The sequence below is a fragment of the Phalaenopsis equestris genome, unplaced genomic scaffold, assembly GCF_001263595.1.
Source record: "Phalaenopsis equestris unplaced genomic scaffold, ASM126359v1 Scaffold000985, whole genome shotgun sequence".
Lineage (NCBI taxonomy): Eukaryota > Viridiplantae > Streptophyta > Magnoliopsida > Asparagales > Orchidaceae > Phalaenopsis > Phalaenopsis equestris.
In genome coordinates, this window is record NW_018165424.1 from 225726 (window position 1) to 246895 (window position 21170).

Consider the following 21170-nt stretch of genomic DNA (forward strand, 5'->3'; position numbering starts at 1 on the left):
TATATATATGTAAATTAAAAAGTCCTTCCGAAGCGGGTGACGGGATTTCGATTCCGGCTGCCGACAGCTTCTTACGGGCGACCCCCAAACATAACTTTCTCCTTTTTTGTGCCGACACATACGTCATTTTTTTGTAGTACTTGAAAGTCATCCAAATATTTTTTATAAATTTCTACATCAATTTATGATCAAATTGATCAATATAGCAATATTTGAACTAGTAAGATAACTGATTTTATAAAATAGCTGATTAAATTAATTAATTAATTTCATCACATAATTAATATAATTAAGAACCGCTTAATGTCAACTCTGCATTTTAACAATTCCACCTACAGGTTCATGTTGCGGCTTGATGAAATTTTGAGTTCTCATCAATTTAGTAGCAGGGAAGGTGATTAGGGTGGCCAACAGGAGGCAGGAACAGCAGATAGGTGGTTGGAAGGTGCGGCAGCTAGAAGCGGTGTCAGAGGAGGAGGGTTGCGAAAGCATATATATCTCGTTGGGGTCGAGCTACAGCTGGAGCACCTTTTCGCCATCGGATACAACCCCCGGAGGGAAGAACGCGTGAAAGGCAGCATTAAAAAATCTGCACTCATCAAAAACTGTCCTAACCTCAGCAAACATCTATAAATAAAAGGGGGCTAGTAAACAGATTAGGCAAGTAGAAGAATAAGCAATAAATAAAGGAGAGGTGATGGGAAAGGAAGGAATTTGAAATTGGGATAGAAGTGGAAGGTGGTAGACAAGGTAGGGAATCAAATAGGAAAGAGGGGCATGCGGTTACTGCAGCAGCTACATTAACACGTCCATTGTACAATACAACAATAGTACCGCATCCACCACGGTAAACTCCCGCATCATATATTTATAATGAAGTATAAATATTTGCTTTTAATATCAACTATAACATAAATATTCCTCCTACTCTATTTAACAAGACTTACAGATTGCCAAAACCTGTAACAGTAACAATTTTTAACTACTAGGATTTAGAAAGAAGTAATAAAAAGGAATTTTGAAAGTGTTTAGGTAACTATATAAATATATATGTATGTGATTATGTATAAATGCTTATATTAAATTCTTCTTAATCAAATAACACCTTTATTAATCTTTGTTTTATCGTCAACAATAGTTGTGCAAACAGAGAGTTGATAGGATGTAAGTTATGAAGGATCAAAGGATTAGAGAGGGAGAAAATATAAAGAGGTAATATGAAGAGAAGTAATTCTAAGGTAATTGATAATATGATTATTTTAAAATGATTTTTATTTGAATTATTCTACAAAATTTAAGAGAAACTGTGATTTCATACTGTGTATATAGAGAGGCAAGTTCAAGACAAGCCTGCGGAAAAGTCTCCTCATGAGTCAGATTCGGCAACTAAGGTGAAATCTGTAATTGCTAAAATAAAAAGCAATTTCTAAAAAATCAAAATTTTTTATTATTTATAAGTAAATTTATTTGTTATGAATTGGCATTTAGTTTTTTACATATTGTGCATATTAGATTTAGTTAAAAGAACACAATTCATGCAAATAATTATTCGTTACTTCCATAATACCAATAGATTTATACAGATAAAATAGCAATCACAAATATTGATTATTAGATGTCATATTGTAATTGTTGTGCATATTAATAAAGTTATTATTGCAGGAACAATCAATTTAAGCAATAAATGCATATCAAAATGTTTATAACAGGTAAAAATAATTGAGGGAATTTGATGTGTGTTATGATACATGGACACTATTCTGATGACTTGCATAGGAAAAGGTAATAGTCTGACAAGATAAGCCATAAATAGGTAAATAATTGAATTATCACCCCTTGATATTTAAATTGAATCGAACCAATAGATACCAGGGAGTCATTGATATGTACAATATTAGTACAATCAACCCTTATCAGTGGTTGTTATGACCGACAGGCTGGGTATCAACCAAATGAAATGAAATAAATCAAAATCTATGCAAATATAATGTGACATTTTTAAGCCAGAAAGTTAGGAATAAAAACAAAAATAAAAAAATAAAGGCATATATGATAATGCAATAAATGAAAGAATTGTATTGAGCAAATTTTAGTACTCTCGACCATTATTCCATACAATATATTTAATTGCATTTTCGGCATTTTTAAATATTATTGTATGTTTATTTATTAGTAATATTGTCACCAATGTCAGTCACCGAGCAGTCTGCATATTACTCATTTTTTATATATTTGAATCTCATTTTAGTATACTTTATCTCTCTAATTGCATAACTTACCAGATACTATGTTGTTTTTTAGAAAAGGGCAAGGACAAGTGGGCCACTAGCCAGGTGACTGGTCATTTTGTATAGCTTTTAATGTACAGTTAATGTGATTATAATTTTTTTTTGGGGTGCATATGATTTCATATTTAAAATATTTTTAGAAGCTCTATATTTTATTTAAAAATGTGTATGCACCTTTCTTTGTTTACATTTGATGTGGATGACTAGGTAAAAATAATTAGGAGCTTTGCTTTTAATGAATTTTATAATATAATAGACACTAATGGTGGTAAAATGTATATATATAAACTAGCCAAACAAAAAGATAAGTATATATTTAGTTCAAATAAAGTATTTAAAAAATTAAAATTAAGAAAATACTTTTCTTAGATTGGGATATTCAATATAGATTGGTGCAATATTTTGATAAATTTTTCAATGAAAATTGTGAAAATACAATTGATTTTAATAATCTTAATATTGTAAATAATAATAAAAAATTATTTTCATTGTCGCATTAGTGAAATAGATGTTAAGGAAACTTTAAAGAAATTAAAGTGTGAAAAAACAGCAGGATTTCACGGCATTTATTAAATGTATGTAAATGTTTAGAAGATTTGAGAGCTTTTTGGCTTCCTATACTTTTTAATATTGTTTTAAAAACTAAAGATAAGTCTAATGAGTAGAGAAAGATTCCATTAGTTCATGTTTTTAAGAATAAAGGGGACGCACTAGAGTGTGTAAATTATAAAGAAATTAAGTTGATGTGTCATACATTAATATTGGGGAAAGAGTGATTGAACATAGGTTGCGACGTCATACAAAAATTTCTCTAAATCAATTTGGATTTATGTCAAGCAAATCAACTGTAGAAGTTATACATTTATTGAGAGTTTCGATAGAAAAATATTGAGAGAGTAAGGAGAATCGACGCATGATTTTATTAATTTGGAAAAAAACTTATGATAAAAGTTCAAGATAAGTATTTTGGCGAGTTCTACAAAAGAAAGATGTTGATATTTTTTATATTCAAGTAATTATAGATATGTATACTAGAGCTATTACTTGTGTTCGAACACAAGGAGGATTGACCAAATACTTTCCTACTTCGGTTGGATTACATCAGGGATCGGCTTTAAGTCTATATATTTTTTGTTTAGTTATGGATGTTCTTGCTAGATATTTACAAGAGGATGTACATTTGTGTATGATTTTCACTAATTATATGATTCTTGCATAAAAGACTAGAAAGAGTTCAAGAAACAATTGAAATTATGGAGTTCAACTTTAGAATCTAAAAGATTTATGTTCGAATAGATCTAAAACTGAATACATTGAATGTAATTTTAGTGATGGTAGATCTAGTGGTAAGGTTGTAATAATGGGTAATCAAATCATTAAAATGAGTCTCGTGTTTATTTTTTAAAGTGATGGTGATATAGATGGGAATGTTGGATGGTTGAAGTGGAAGAACGCATCGATCCTATTGTGAGATAGAAATGTACCATGTAGACTTATAGGAAAACTTACAAGATGGCGGTTAGACCTGCTATACTTTATGACGCATAATATTTGTCTGTAAAAGATAAGCATAAAATTAAGTTTAGTTTTACCGAGATGTGAATGCTCAAGTAGATGAGTGGTTTTACACAAAGACAAAATGTCAAACAAATATATCAGTGAAAGGGTTGGAGTAGCTCCAGTTAAGAGTCACCATAGATGGTTTCGTAACACTAAATATCGACCATTTGATGATCCTGTTAGGAGAGTAGATGTTTTAGATTTAATTTATGCTAAGAAAGATAGAGATAGACCTAAAACGGCTTGGGATTTGTATAAAAAATGATCTTAAGTTATTGGAATTAAATGAAAACATGACACTTGATAGGATACAATAGAGAAAAAAGATTCTCATAGTTGACCCCACATACTGGGATAAAGGCTTGTTGTTGTTGTTATTGTTGTTGTTGTTGTTGTTGATGATGTTATTTTTATTGTTGTTGTTGGTAAGTTGTAATTTATTTTTCCTTATTTTGGCATGGGTATGTTATGGTTTGCCTAATTTGTTAGCCTTCCCTGATATTTATCTTGTAATGTTTCCTATGAAATTGAAGAGGAATGAATATTTTTGTTTTCCCAAAACCTACATCTATTATAGTGAAGCCATAAATGAGGTGCAATGTAGGGATATCCTTCATTCTATTTCACACAAATTAAAACTATAATATGTTGGACTTCTGACAATAAAACAACTAAAAAGCATAACGAATGAGGTTGTCTGAAACTCACGTCATAAGCATCTCATCAACAAATAAAACAAGCCCTGAAATCCACTCAAGCAAGGAGTGAAAGGCTGTCTTGAAAATAAGATTTATATCAGTCTACTATCATTAGGATCTATTCATTTATGCCAAAAAAAAAAGTTTCTCTCAAATGTGGCTTGAAAAGCATTTTTTGGGATTTGTACTTCTCACTTTTTACACAAATATGGCTTGGAAAGCATTTTTTTTGGATTTGAGCTTCTCATAGTAAAAAAAATGTTCATTTCGCATCAAGTATAAATTGATCATTTAATAATGTTGATTGATAATTTTTAATGTCATATCCACAAAAAATGCAAATCAAAACTCAATTTTTGTTCTAATAATTTTGAAGTCTTTCTCATCAACATCAAGTTTTTTATCCATTTTCCTTTTTTTTTTTTGCTTTTTCAGCATATAAGAACTATGTCATACGCAAAAATAATATGCAAAAGTACCTTACTTGAATATTCTTTGTAAAAATTTCCATAACTAAGAATTAAATTATGTGAAATAATAGTAATCCTTGGCATCCAAGCAAACGCTTGCCTACTTCATATGGCAATCAAGTGCTTACTTATCACAATCAAGTTAGGCCATAGAACAATGCTTTAGGGGAAAGACCTAGCACTAACAGGACTCAATTTAAGATTCATTCAATTAACTTTAATTTCAGTTTATAATTGTTGGTCAATCTAACATCCATTAATCTTTCTCATCTAAGATTTGGATTTGGGACCAAATTTATTTTTAAAATTATTATAATTAATCAATTAATTAGAATAAATTATATTATCTATTATTTAAAATAATGATAGTATGATATTGTTATATTTGATATCATCATTATCATCATTAGCCTTATCCCAAGTATTTATGAATGCAAATTCTTCATTCATTCCTTTTAAGAGTTGAATGATGTCTTAAATAAATTTTGCACAAATTTTTAGTGCAACTTCCATAAATGGTACGCCTTTGATCTATTCATTTTCCTTCAGCATTAATTCAGCCTACCTATCTTATATTCAAATATTCTAACTTTTGTTATATATATCCAAACTACATAGTTGTGTTTTCCACTAAATTATTTTTAATATATCATGCTCCCACTGTCCAAACCATTTAATTTTATCGTCCAACATAGACTCAATAAATATAATTTTTTACATACAATTTTGCAATATTCACCTTTTAAATCTCTAGGATAGTCTCAAATCGTTTAATACTCAAGAGACACCTCACATTTTCAACCACTGAGTCTAAACTCTAGAAATTATAATTTCATAGATATCCTAATTATTTTGTACCAGAAGGGATCCATGTTATGATGATACTTCAACTTATCACATCTAATTATTATATTGTATCATCTAGCAATATCGACTAATAATTATCAACGTTACACCGAGTAAAATCATATATTTATATATCATTACACTTATATTAATCAGTTGAAAGATACAACAGAACTCATATGTATTTACAGCAGAACTTATATATCATTACACTTATATAGCATTTTAAACAAGAGGGATTTTGAAAGATACAGCAGAACTCATATGTATTTACACATCCAACGCCAAAAGCAAGTGTTGTGTCTGTAAATTCATAAGAATTATGTGGTAAGTGTGTAAATCCCCCTTCTAAAAGAGATCATAGCAGTGATTTTACTAACACTGATCTTGTTTAGTCGACATCAAAGCCCAAGACAACAGAGCTAAATTGGGGCATTAATAGCAAACTAGTGACATTGCCCCGTGCAATTTCAATTTTAAAAAACATTCGTGACTGCCACTCAGTAGGCAACATGCCTCCGAAGTTAATTATCACTGTGTGAATTTAAGGAAGTTGAAGAGAAACTTGAGGACAATTCATCGCCCCAGAACATTTCTGATGCAGTTAATAAAAAGATAAATGAGGTTTCCGGAAGCAAGATAGGATATGTATTAGATTTGACGATAAATCTAACAGTTCGAACAGATAGAGAAGACCTGAGCCACCGCATCAGTGCGAATGGCGGTGAGAGGATGAACTTGAACGGGTGTTCGAGGGAGCGACGAGTCCTGGGCGAGAAAATCCCGGCACCTGAACTCCATGCCGCAACGAAGACGATTGGTATCCGTGATCGGCCGGACACTGCGGTCACTGTACAAAATGTAGTAAAGAACAAAAAATGGGTACGGATCGAACAAGCTGGCAAACACCGCTGATGAACCAGTTGGAGGGGCTTTAAATGGGTACGGATCGAACAAGCTGGCAAACACCGCGGATGAACCAGTTGGAGGGGCTTTATGGTGAACGAGGAAATATTACGTCAGTACTAATTTTTAAGTGTAATATTACATCAGTACTACGCACGTTATTTTTAAGTGTGTAGCCAATCAAAATACGTCACGACATCTCACGCGGCGGAGTAAGAAAAACGATGCAGTAACGCGAAGAATATTCCCTCCTGTGTTATTCATGTGTTATTGCGCGTTATTCATGTGTTATTGCATGTTATTCATGTGTTATTGATGTGTTATTTTGTTATTATAACACCAAGAATATTCTCAGGATACAATAACACATGAATAACACACAATAACACTTGAATAACACGGGAAATATTCTCGACAAAGAAAAAAACGGCGCAGTAACACAGAGGAATATTCTCTCCCGTGTTATTCTTGTGTTATTGTGTGTTATTAATGTGTTATTCATGTGTTATTGTGTTATTATAACACCAGGAATATTCCCAGGATACAATAACACATGAATAACACACAATAACACATGAATAACACGGGGGAGAATATTCCCCGTGTTACTGCGCCGTTTTTTTTTTTTTGCGTCGCGCGGGGTATCGTGACGTGATTTCATTGGATACGCACGTTACTCTACGTGCGTAGTACTGATGTAATATTTTTTCATGGTGAACGGCTTCACGAAAACTTAACTTTGGGTTTATTAAATTCTGTAAATAAAAAAAATTAGTATATTTGAAATTTTTTTAAAAATTAAGAAGAAATAGGGAAAATTTAAATTTATAAAATTCTGAATTTGAAATTATGGAGTTAAATAATACTTAGGGCTTATTTAAAAACTGTTGTGCAATAGTTGTGTAAGGAAGCTGCAAAAGGAATTAATGTTGGAAAGCTGTGTATATGTTTGTTTTGTGAAGTTTTGCGGTTGTTATGTTGCAGCTATTTATAAATAAATAAATAATATTGTTTATAATAGAATAAGTATTGATTACATATTTCATATATAAGAACAAATATCCAGTTTGAATATTATAAAATAAAAATTGGCATCTCATCAAACAGTGAGTAACACAACAATCAAAATTATAAGAAAAACTTATAAAACAATAATTAATTTAACATAATATTATTTTTAAAATGTAGCCAATTAATCGCACAAGATAATCACTTTTTCAAAGAAACTCTCTACGTTTGATCACTATTAGCGGTAGAATCATCGAACTGATATGCCCACCTAAAGAAGTCATGAATCTCTGATATATTCGTTGGGCATCTGTAAAAGTATTTCTCATAACTATGTGTTTGTCGCGAAGTAAGCACATAATACTATAGTCCACAGTAGCAGCATAATGCTCTAGAGGCACCGAAATTCCTCGAGCTCATCTTTCTAGAATGTTTAAAACTACAAAGCACGAACCATTAGATACAACATTAGTAAAAAAAAATAATAAAAATATTCAATTAAAATTTTATAAAATTGTAAGGTCTCAGAGCACAAAGTATAAACCAATGAATAATTTGTCACTAAAAGAAGACAATAGACCTTTAGCAAAAAGAGTTCTTGGTTGCTTTTAAATCACGTAATACCAAGCGCGTATGTGTCACAGGTCCATATCACCGTAAAAGTCACCCAGAAGAACCCCAATAGTTATACGGCTGAATAAACAGTGGTATCAGTTGTCTTAATATTGATTTCATACATGTCAAGAACTTATAACAACATATAGGTCATCCAAAAGAACTCATAAGGTCAAATATCTTATCATAGACCTCCAAACAAAAAATAAAACATACAATAAATAATACATTAAATATTATACCCAATATTATCTCGGAGGTCATCCAAGTGAGAAAAAATACATGAAAAAGAACTAAAAATAAAAATTCAACCAAATTAAGATTCATCATGTACATTATTGCATAAATCATCATTATAATAAACATTAAGTATTTTCACAATACAATGCACATAAAGTAATAGAAAATGAACAAACATTCTTTCACTCGCTAGCTATGACATATGTAATTCGCTCTCTAAACTATATCATCACCTCTAAACCTTCCCCATCTTTAGTACAAGGCAAAGGCAAATAAATTTCAGCCTGTGATATTGATTGCCCTAAGGTATATTTGTATGCTTCAGCAGGGATGTGTGAATGATCTTTACATGCCCTATTGAATTCAATGTCACTGCATTAAGAATGTAGCCAAATATACTTGTGGAGAGTCATTGTAGCGGCCACAATCTGCACTTCTTTTATGAAATGATATGTCAGCATATCTCGCAGAAAAACTCATTTTTTCTTTCGAACTTCAAATGTTCTTTCAATAACATCATGTAAGAATGAGTGTCTCTTTTTAAACATTTATTTCCTATCCCGAGCAACGTTGCTAGCTCTTTCAAAATCAGGAATGTGGTATTTGACATTAGGAAATGGTTTGAGAAACCTTATTTGTAAAAGATATCAAGCATCAACCAAATAATCTATCTCTGATATAATTTTAATCATTTAGTATTGCATTAAAAGTGTCATTTCATTTATTATTATTCAAGCAAACCTAGGGGTGGCTTCAGAAAGTTGTATTTCTGAGTTCTCATGGCAAATTTGAATATGAAACTATCATGTGAACTACTTTTTCATTCAGTCAAAACAAAACATAAGTACATGATAAAGTCACATACAACCATGACATTGTGTATGGGTGAACTGCACAGCCCAATGTGTGTTATATTTTCACAGTTCAACACTCGTGCAACCTATAAGTGACAACCCTTCCCAAATATGTGTTTATATGTGTGGGTGATAGTTCACCCACACATTGGGCTTATGCTAATATTTCCTTGATAGCCCAGTAAGTTTTATGCTCCAATTCTACTAGTAAGTGACAACTCTTCCAAAATATGAGTTTATATGGGGTCATTCCTATATGAGATTTATAAGTCGTCCTATATGCCCATAATGCTCCTTCCAGTTTATTAGACCAATCCATCCTATTATGATTTATAATTTTCTCTAAATATATTTTAATTTCTCGATTGAACAATTCTGCTAAATTATTGGTTTGAGGATGATAATAAGTGACAATTCTATGTCTAATACTATATTTTTTGACTAATGCTCCAATCTTCTTATTCTTAAAATGACTTCTCCTATATGTAATTATTATTATTGTCATCCCAAATCTACTAAAAATATTTCTCTTTAAAAATTTTGCATCACTTTGAGCATCATAGTGAGGTAAAGCTACAACTTCTATTCACCATGAACATACTCCACAACAACTAATATGTATATATTTTTGAAAAATAGTGTAAATAGTCCCATAAAGTCTAAACCTCAAACATAAAAAATTTCAACCCCTAAAGTAACATTGAGGGACATTTCATTGCTTCTAGAAATATTGTCTGCCCTTCAACATAGATCACATGTTTTTACATAAGTATTAACTTCTTTAATTATTTTAAGCCAATAAAATCCAGATTATAAAATTTTACATGCAGTTTTATCAATCTCAAAATGTCACCCAAAATCAGAATCATGATATTTCTGAATAATTTGTTGAGTTTCTTCCGTAGGTATACACCTTATAATTTGATCCTTACATTGTTTATATAGATATGGGTCATCTCAGAAGTACTTATATCATACTTAGATTTCCTTTATTGTGGATATGTCAAACTATAGGGTAAAATGTGACTAATTATGTAATTATTTATGTCGGCATACCACGGAACACGTCTTTCAGTTACAGTATGTAATTTTTTATCAGGAAATATTCATTAATTTCATTTTCAATGTAATCTAAATTTTCAGGTTGAAGCCTAGATAGATGATTAGTAATCTGATTATCAATTCTCTTCCTATCAACTACTTCAAAATCAAATTCTTCTATCAAAAGGACCCATATGATTAACCTATGTTTTGCAACCTTCTTTAACATCAGATATTTAATAGCAGAGTGATCTGTATGCACTATACATTTAGTTCCAATAAGATAAGACCTAAATTTGTCAAATGCATATACTATTGTTAATAACTCATTTTCTGTAGTAGTATAATTAATTTGAGCTTCATTAAGAGTTTTACAGCTTCATTAAGAGTTTTACTAGCTTTACTAGCATAATATATTATTTTGAAAATTTTATCATATTTTTTATCCCAAAACATCCCCAATAGCATAATCACTTGCATTAGACATCAACTCAAATGGTTTCCTCTAATCAGATGAAACAATAATAGAAGCGGAAAAAAAAATAAAAGAAGCGGAGATTAATTTTTCTTTTAATAACTCGAAGGCATTTAGTCACTCCTGATTAAAATCACAAAAAAAGTATCTTTTTCAAAGATTAGTCATAGAGGCTTAGTAATTTTTTAAAAATCTTTGATATATCGCCTGTAGAAATCAACATTTACTAAGAAACTCCATTCACTATAGTGGGAGGACATAGTTTAGTAATAAATTAAATTTTTGCTAGATCTACTTCCATATTGCTTTCAGAAATTTTATGTCCAAGTATAATTCCTCCTGTAACCATAAATTGGCATTTCTCCCATTTGAGAACTAGATTAATTTCTTTGCAAAGTTTTAGTGCTTTATTTAAATGATTTAAACATGATTCAAATGAAGTACCAAACACTGAAAGTCATCCATAAAAAACTTTTATTACTTTCTCAATTAAATCACAAAAAATGGAAATCATACATCTTTGAAAAGTTGTAAAAGCATTGCATAATCCAAAGCTCATCCTTCTAAAAGCAAAATCTCGTTAGGACTCATGAATGTGGTCTTTTCTTGATCCTTAGGAGCTATAAGAATTTGGTGATAATCGGTATGTCCATCCAAAAAGCAGAAATATCTATGCCTCGCACGTATGTCTAACATTTGATTCAGAAAAGGTAAAGGAAAGTGTCTTTCCTAGTGGTAAAATTTAATTTTCTATAATCAATGTAGATTCACCACCCACTGACTTGTCGAGTAGGAATTAATTCATTATTTTAATTAACAGATACAATCACTCCCCCTATCTCAGGAACATTGTGGAAAGGATTAACTCAAGCACTATCTGAAATAGAAAAAATAATTCAGGCATCTAACGACTTTATGATTTCTTTCTTAACAACTTCTTTCATATTACGGTTCAGTGTCCTTTGAGGATTAGCCTTTGGTGTATAATTCTCTTCCATTAAGATTCAATGCATACAAATTGAAGGACTAATTCCTTTAATATTAGTTATCGTTCATCCAAAAGCTTTTATATAATTCTTTAAAATTTCCTTTAATTTATATTCTTAGTATTTAGCCAGATCTGAGGGTATTATAACAGGTAATATAGATAATTTCCCTAGAAAGCATACTTTATATGCATATTTAAAACTTTCATCTCTAATTCAGGCGGGTTTTCCATTAAAGAACTAAAAGTTTTGTTGTTTTCACTCATGCCCAACAACTCAAAATTTTCCTGAACATAATTTCTATCCTCATTAATCTTTTCATCTTTCAGATTAATATTTTCTTCAATCTCAATTTCTTGTTGTTCTAATTTATCTTCATAATGTTCTTTGAAATGGTTGTTATTTAGTTGATTGATAAGTTCCATTCTAAAACTTTCATCATCTCTTCCCTTTACTGGATGTTTCATTACTTTTTATATATCACAGGTCACTTCTTGATCATTGACTCTCATGGTTAACTCACCTTTTAATACATTAATCATAGCTTCTTGAGCAGCAAGAAAAGTTCTCCCTAAAATGATTGGGATGTCCTTACCTTCCTCCATATCTAATGCAATGAGATCAATAGAACAGGTAAATTTATCCACCTTTACTAACACATCTTCTATAATCCCCTTTGGGTAAGTAATTGATCGATCAGCTAACTAAAGAGTTACAGAAGTGGGAGAAATCTCTCCTATGCCTAACCTTCAAAAAATAGATAGAGACATAAGGTTAATTATAGCCCCTAAATCACATAAAGCTTTCCCATTAAATCTATCTCCTATTGCACATGGAATAGTAAAGCTACCAGGATCTTTTAGTTTATTCTTTTAGTTTATGAGGAAGTTGAGGAAGTTTCTTCTAAATTATAGTGCTACACTCTTCACTGAGGGCAACAGTCTCATTATCTATAAAATTTCTCTTCTTATTAAGAATATCCTTCATAAACTTTACATAGCTGGCATTTGTTCCAGAGCTTCAGCAAATTAATATTAATAGTTAACTTCTTAAATATTTCCATAAACTTTAAAAATTGTTTATCCAATTTTTATTGTTGAAGTCTCTGAGAAAACGGAGGTGGTGGTCATTCTAAAGTGATTTTCATTGGAGAAATAGGATTTTCTAGGTTTTGAGGAATATCTTCATCAGACTTCTCAATTTCTTTTTCTTCTTTCTTAACTTCAATCACTTTCTAAACTCTCGCCTCCAATTCTCTTCCTCTTCTTAATTGGACAGCTTTAATTTGTTCTTCGTTATGGTCTTTAGAATTAACTTCAATATTACTAGGAAGACTCTCTGAGGCCTATGGCTAAAGGCGTTAGCAATTTATCTTAGTTTATTTTCCATATTTCTAATTGTTGCTCCTTGACTTTGTAATTGGTTTTCCATATGTAGCACCAATTCTTCTATAGACAACTTATTCCCTTTAATTTTTTTTATTACCATTAAATACAGGAGGATAAGTTGGTCTATAGTTAGTACTACCCTGGTTGTTCCAATTTCCTAATGGGTTCACTTGAATGTTTTCCCATTGTTGGTTAGTTCCACCAGAATTGTTATTTCAATTAAAGTTGTGGTGGTTTTTCCAATTTGGGTTGTAATAGTTAGAATAGGGGTTATCAGGTTTATTATTAATTTCATTCAAAGTCTCAAATGTAGGAATGTTGGAACCAATCATTTGTCCAAATTAATATTCCTCAATCACTTGAGGTGTTTGAGATAAATTCATTCTCAAATGATCTAACTTTTTTGATATTGTAGCTACTTGAGATGTTAACATAAAAATAGCGCCAGAATCATGAGCACTGGCTACTTTTTTAGGATTTACCCTTTCAGAAGGCTATTAAAATTTTTTCGTAGTCATTTCTTCAATTAAAGAATATGCTTCATCAAAAGGTTTTAACATTAATGATCCACCAGCACAGCATCAATAATAGATCTCAAAAGTCCTACTAACCCATTATAAAATGTTTGAATTATTAACCAATTAGGCAAAGAATGGTGTGGAAACTTCTTAAGAAGTTCTTTAAAGCACTTTCAAGCCTCGTATTCAAGCCTCGTATATTGATTTCATTGATTTCCCTTCAAACTGACTAGAAGATGTAATATCATTTCTAAGCTTAGCAGTCTTTGATGGTGGAAAATACTTAGCCAAGAATTTCTATGCTAGGTCACTCCAGATTCTAATAAATCCAGGTTTTAATGATTTTAACCAAATTTTAATTTTATCCCTTAAGGAGAAAAGAAAAAATCTAAGTCTAACAGCATCATTGGAGATATCATTATACTGAAATGTAGCGAAAAGTTCTAATAAACTTGCAAGATGTATGTTGGGATCTTCAGATGGAGTTCCTCCAAATTGATTATTATGTACCATTTGAATGATAGCAGGTTTTAATTAAAATGTATTAGCTTCTACGATAGGAGTGCTTATACTTCAATGAACTTTATCTACTAAAGGGTTAGCATAATCTCTTAATGGTTTTGGTACATTCTCATCAACTTGATTTTCTTAATTGTTATGAGTAGTATTTGCCATTTCTTAAAATTTATGAATTTTTTTCTACTTTCTAATTTTTCTAACAGTTTGCTCTAACTCAGAATCATAAGGTTTTAAACCTTCAGATCATGCACTACGCATACACTTTTTAAAAATAAAGATTAAAATAAGCAAAACACACTAGCTGAAATAATAAATATATCTTCTCTTTTTTTATAATTTGAAATACAGGCACATACATAAAAACAACAATATAATTTTTCTACAAGTAAAAATTAAGATTTTACTAAGTCAAAAAGGTTTCGTTCCCAAGTCTCCCCGACAACGGTGCCAAAAACTTAATCTGACCTGCAATTACACAGTTATTTAATTTCAAAGATACAACCAAAAAAAGTTTGACCCAATTTACATTTAGTGGCTAGTGTGCAAAATTAAATATTATGTAAAGATGATAAAAAAGATTTACACACTAGGGATACTATGCAATTATATGTATTGTTTTAAGTAATATAGGATTTTCTTTAAAAAATTAGTTACTGTCCCACTAGGAAAGTGCCAAAACTCTTATAAAGTTGACTTTAATAAAACCTACTTTAAATTGTAGAAAACTTATACATGAAATGATCGCAAGTTTTTGAAAAATATCTAATCTTATAGAATTAAGGGAATTTTAGTATGCCAACCAAATGTAAATGTAAATGCAAGGCTATTTAAAAAGAATTTTAAAATGAAAAGTTACCTCTACTCTAAACTAATAATGTATGAAGAGTTAAAATTTGTATAAAATATGCTTCCCATTGCAATGAGTTTGTAATTAGTGTAGGAAAATAATTTTAAAATATAATTAAACCCTAAAGTATAACAAAACCCTAAGGTATTGTGTCAAATAGGAGCAACTATATTCTTTACGCTCGGTCAAGTGTATAAAAAACATTGGTTAATCCAGAGTTTGGTCCCTAAACCTGTGGTTAAGTTGGGACTGTACTAGCTCAAACTCTAGAGTTCCCACTTCCCATTCCTTGAGGGCTAACATCTCGCTTTAGTTTCCAAGCATCTTAGTTAAATTGAGGATTTTAGTCTGTCACCCTGAAATCTCTAATTTTGTGCCCATCAAAACTTATTTTCCTTATTATTTGCACTTAAACTCATGGAATACATTATCATCCATGAGACTAAATGTGATTCTTACTATGTTGCAACATAGCAACATAGTCCATAACAATGGGTCACTACATTTTACAACGAATTTTAACAAATCAATTGGCCAAATTGACAAGTAAATGAAGCATAGAGTTTAAATCATCACAATTTATGAAGTTTTAAAAGAACTTCTTCTAAACTACAATCCTACACATAATTATTCTGCATTGCAGGGAGAAAGACAAAGGAAACTATTCAGATCTCATGGAGAACAAACAACAACACATGGATGTATTGATAAATAAAATTTTATAAGACAAGACAAAGTAAAATAAACAAAGTACACAACTTATCTTAAAATCTTTCCCAAGAAATCCTTCAACTTCCTTTAAATCACTCACTCTCCCTAAAATTCACTCTAAACTAACTTGGAATCTATTGTGAAGAATATATCTCTCACTTCTCTTCTTCTCCTCCAAATCTACAGCAAGCCTTCAAGACTTTTTCCTCTTGATACGCCAAAATAATTACAATTTTATATATACATTTTATGCTTAATTTTGTTGACATTTCATTCTAAAGAAGAGTACTTTCATATTTTGTTGCAGGTATATCAATTTTAGACAATTAGAGCAAAAAAAGTGCAAAAAGGAAGAAATTTGGAGTCAAATGGAGCATTTCAGCATCTTGGCGCCAGAGGTGCCCATTTTACAGAGAAGCGGGGCCAGAGGCACCAAAATTGGTGCCAGAGGTGCCACAATCCGTTCCAGAGGCGCCAAAATCTGGAACAGTGTGAACTTCAGTGGGTTGGCGCCAGAGGCACCAAAATTGGCGTCAAAAGTGTCAGAGAAAAATTAAGATGGAGTAAGGTGGTTAATGACTATTTTTGAGCGGTTTCTGAAGGCTTCAATCAATTCAAACACCCCATGAAATTAATTTAAACACCCATGGATTCAATTCAAACACCCTATGGAATCAATTCAAACACCCCATGGAGTGATTCAATGCATCTAGACACGCATCTAGACACTTTGAAAATCTTTGAAAATGCTCTTGAATGAAGGGACTTGTCTTTTGGTGTGAAGAGGTGTGCCTTTTGGGAAAAAAGAGGGAATTTTAAATTCTCTTGAAATGAATGCTCGCCCTAATTAAAAAAGGGAGGAGTCTAGATAAGAAAGGGGGGCAAGAGGTTTGAAGAGAAGAGGTTAGCATGAGAGAGAAGTCTTGGGAGAAGATAGGATTTTCTTTTAGAGTTTTAAGAGAAAGGGAAGGTGAGGGATTTCTTCTTCATTACTTTTCTAAGAAAGAGTTGAGCGTTATTGTACAGAGAGAAAAGTTCTGAAAGGGAACTTCAAGGTATTTGCTTCAGAAGGAGTGTTACATAAGTTGTGTTCTTTCCTTTCTTTGTTTTATAAACTTGTTTTTATATATAAGATCTATGTTTTGTCATATTTTTCTCATGAATTCTAAGTAGTCTTCTTTATCCCTCTCTCTACAATGAGATATGATTTTGTGAAGAATTAATTTTTTATATAAGGTTTTAAATGTTAATAAATTGTGATGATTCAAACTCTGATCTTCATTTACTTTTCAATCTGGTCAATTGAAATATTCAAATTTGTTGAGAAACATAAGATCCGAAAGGGTTATGCTTTCTGCAATAAGGCAAGATTCACATTCAATTTCATAGGTGAGAAAGAGGTCCATGGTGTTGCGTGCAAATAAATAGAGAAATATAATTTAATGGGTGTATAATTGAAGATTTTAAGGTGATCTCCAATTTGGTCTAGTTGCTTGGAAACTAAAGCGAGATTGTTAGCCCTCAGGGGAGGGAGAAGTGAGAGCTCCAGAGTGGCAACCAGTATCCCCTCAACCTAACCACGGATTTCAGGATCAAACTCTTGATTAATCAATGTTCTTTATGTACTTTTAGAGAGTAAAGAATATGATTGCTCCTATTTAGCACAATACAAATTTATATGCACTTTAAATGATTTTAATTACTTCACAATCCATAAACTCTTTGTAAAGGGGAATGATACTTTCTTAAATTTGAACTCTTCGTTACAAAACTTTGTTTAATCTTTATAAGTTTACTTCTGAAATTTAGCAATTAGTTTAGTTAACTTAGTTCTTTTAACTGTATTTCATTTAACATACAATAAATTTACTTTAGATTTGTTTAGCGTACTTAAATTTTATAGATTGAATATTGTGTTTGACATTGTAATCATAGGAATTTCTAACTTTCTGTGAGATCGATATTCAGGACTCCATTAGAGTCCTTTATTACTTGAACGATACATATACTTGCATTAGTATTACAGTTTGATAGCTTAAATATTTTAAAAGATAAAACTATTCAAACTGAATTATGTTTATTGGGATTAAACTACATATTTACTATTTGTGTTGTCGTGTGTGTATTGTAATATTGAAAGATATTTGCAACGCACCACAAAAATTGCCGCATCAAGTTTTTGGTGCCGTTTTTGGAAGGAATGGTAAATTACTTTATAATTTAGAACATTTTATTTACACTGAAAATCTTATTGTAGTTTAATTAAATATTTTTATATTTTAGTGTGTTTGCTTATTTTAATTGCTTATTGTGTTCGTGTATGCATAGTTTAAGATCGGTAAGTTTAATACCTTACGATTCAGAGTTAGAAAGAACTATTTAAAAATTTTAAAAACAACAAAAAGAGATAGAGAGTTTGAACAAAATGGCTACAAGCTTAAATAATTTTGGAATTGAAAACGAACATCATCAAAAACTTTTAAGAGATTATGCTAATCTCACATGAGATGAAATTCATTTGAGTATATAAAACTCTGTTTTAGTTGCCAATTTATTTGAGCTTAAACCTGTTATTATCCAAATGATACAAAATAATCAGTTTGGTGGAGCACCGACTGAAGATCCTAACTTACACCTTGCTAGTTTTCTAGAATTGTGTGCTACATTTAAAGATGATGGAGTGTCGAATGATGCAGTCAGACTTAGACTTTTTTCCTTTTTCATTAAGGGATAAAGCTAAGATGTGGCTAAACTACCTGGATCAAACAAAACTTGGAGACTTGTCACAAAAATTTTTATCTAAATATTTCTCACCATAAGAAACTGCTAAGCTTAGAAACGACATCACATCTTTTTATCAGTTTGAAGGAGAATCAATTTTTGAAGCTTGAGAAAGATTTAAAGAACTCCTTAGGAATTAATTGTCCACACCATGCATTGCCAGATAGATTAATAATTTAAACTTTTTATAATATATTTGTTGGATCTCTTAGATTTATAATTGACGCTGTTGTTGGTGGATAATTAATGTTAAAATCATTTGATGATGCATATTCTTTAATTGAAGAGATGACTACTAATAATTTACAATGAACCTCTGAAAGGGTAACTCCAAAAAGGGCAGCTAGTATTCATGATTCTGGTGCAATTATCTATGTTGAATGGTCAAATTACTGTAATATCAAAGAAGATATATTAATATGGAATGAATTATTCTCAGAAACCTCAAGTGCTTTAGGAAAATTCATTGGGACAAATGATCGATCCTCAATCTTTGTATGAGACTTTATATTCAATAAGCAATCGATCTAATAATCCTTATTCTAATTATTATAATCCTGGTTGGAAGACTTTAAATTTAATAAGCAATCGATCTAATAATCCTTATTCTAATTATTGTAATCTTGGTTGGAAAAATCACCCAAATTTTAGTTGGAGTAACAATAATTCTAATGTTGTAAATCCGTAATGGGATAACAATGTTGTAAACCCATTGGGAAACTCCAACATTCAGGGGAATTCTAACTATAAACCTTTGCTGACCTCACTTTTGGCTGAGGTTTAGTTTCTTCTACTTTAATAGCCTAAGGTCTAGCTATAGGACTTTCCTATTGACTATTCTTAGAAAGCTAGAAAAGGAACCCTCACCATTAAAAATTCCAAACTCTTCTCTACTCAACTTGAAATTCTACATATTAGTCCTAACCTCCAGCACTTAGTAGGTGGGGTCATTATAAGGGAACTCAAGATGAGTCACCCTTAGGACTGCTGGACCGTAGGGTTGACCCTGGGCTTTGGTCCCTTGATACTTTTGGGAGACTCATGTAGGTGGTCCCCTAAACTCACTAGCCCTAGGCTAGGGTTTAGCTAAGATCACTACATAGAGGACCTAAAATGGGGTTTCCATTGGTCCATGACTTATTGATGGTGGTTGGCACTCTAATTCTACCGAAATGCCCAACTTAGCCTTCTTACCCCTAAACTCCCCCAAATTACCTAGATACCCTTGGGACCCCAATTTGGCCAAAATTCCCAAATTTACCCAAAATAATCAAATTGGTTCAAAAATCATTTCAAACACCTTGAAAACACCCAAACTACCCAAAATCACAAAGATTTGCCAAATTACTAAAATACCCCTCCTTAGCCCAAAATTCCAAAAATTCCAAAAAAATCCCAAAAATTTCTAAACCCTCCGAAATATTCCCAATTTAATTTTACTCAACTACCACATGACCCAATTTGGCCAATTTGACCATCTTTGACCAAAACCCCCAAATTGTCTTTTAAAGACCCATTTTTCCCCAAATCTACCTCAAATTTCCATCAATTTGATCCCAATCTCCCAAAATTTCAATCCTAAACTCAAATTCACCCTCAATGTGACTGACACAAACCAAATCTAAGCTCAATTGGCCCATGCTTTGAGCTCAATTTTGATATAGGTCAAACCCACAATTTTGGGCACATGACCTAATCTCACCAAATTGAACCCATAGCCCACTCAATTGGACACAATTTATGTTGTAAACTCTTCATAACATTTATAAACATCAAACTTGACATTTAATTGGCCTTGGTGAAACCTCAATTTCACTTAATTTCGACCTAAGTCCAAAAAAGCCCCAAATTTTGCCCAAATTGACTGTCCCCAAATTTCACCAAATTAATTGCCTTAACCCCAAAATTGGCACCCAATTCATGTTTAAGACTCTTTATGTCATTCCTATTGAACATTTTCAATAATCAACTTGGACTTAGTCCAAGGCTAACTCAATCTAAACCCAAGTCTAGCCCAACATGCCCAAATTGACCAAATCTCCAAAATCCTTCAAATTGACCCCCCAATTGAACTCAAAACCCTTTCCATCCTTCACCAAAATTGTTCCTTACAATCACCTACACTAAATGCAATGATTAATTAGGCCAATTGACATGTGTCGACACTATTTTTGGTGTGGGGTTTGCCCGTAAGAAGCTGTCGGTCATCGGAATTGAAATCCCGTTGCCCGCTTCGGAAGGACATTTAAAAAAAAAATTTTAATTTTGAAAAAGATGAAGTCGAACTGACCCCATAATTTTCATAGTTTAAATGAAAGAGCGCTTTACCTCAAATCCTGTATCTATCCCGAAGGATGAACACAAGAATTGAGGGTGAGACACGATCAAATAAACTAGAGAAAGTCATGACATCCGTTTG

At 31.5% G+C, this 21170-nt stretch overlaps 1 protein-coding gene across 1 annotated transcript in view; it reads right to left on the reverse strand.

Annotated features, from left to right (window-relative positions):
- Positions 1 to 21170, reverse strand: part of LOC110032617 (UPF0505 protein C16orf62 homolog) — a 148056-nt gene that overhangs the window by 115185 nt on the left and 11701 nt on the right. The window contains exon 3 of the mRNA XM_020736290.1: positions 6559 to 6854. Coding sequence (XP_020591949.1) covers positions 6559 to 6854 — 296 coding nt within the window. The remainder of the gene's footprint in view (positions 1 to 6558; positions 6855 to 21170) is intronic.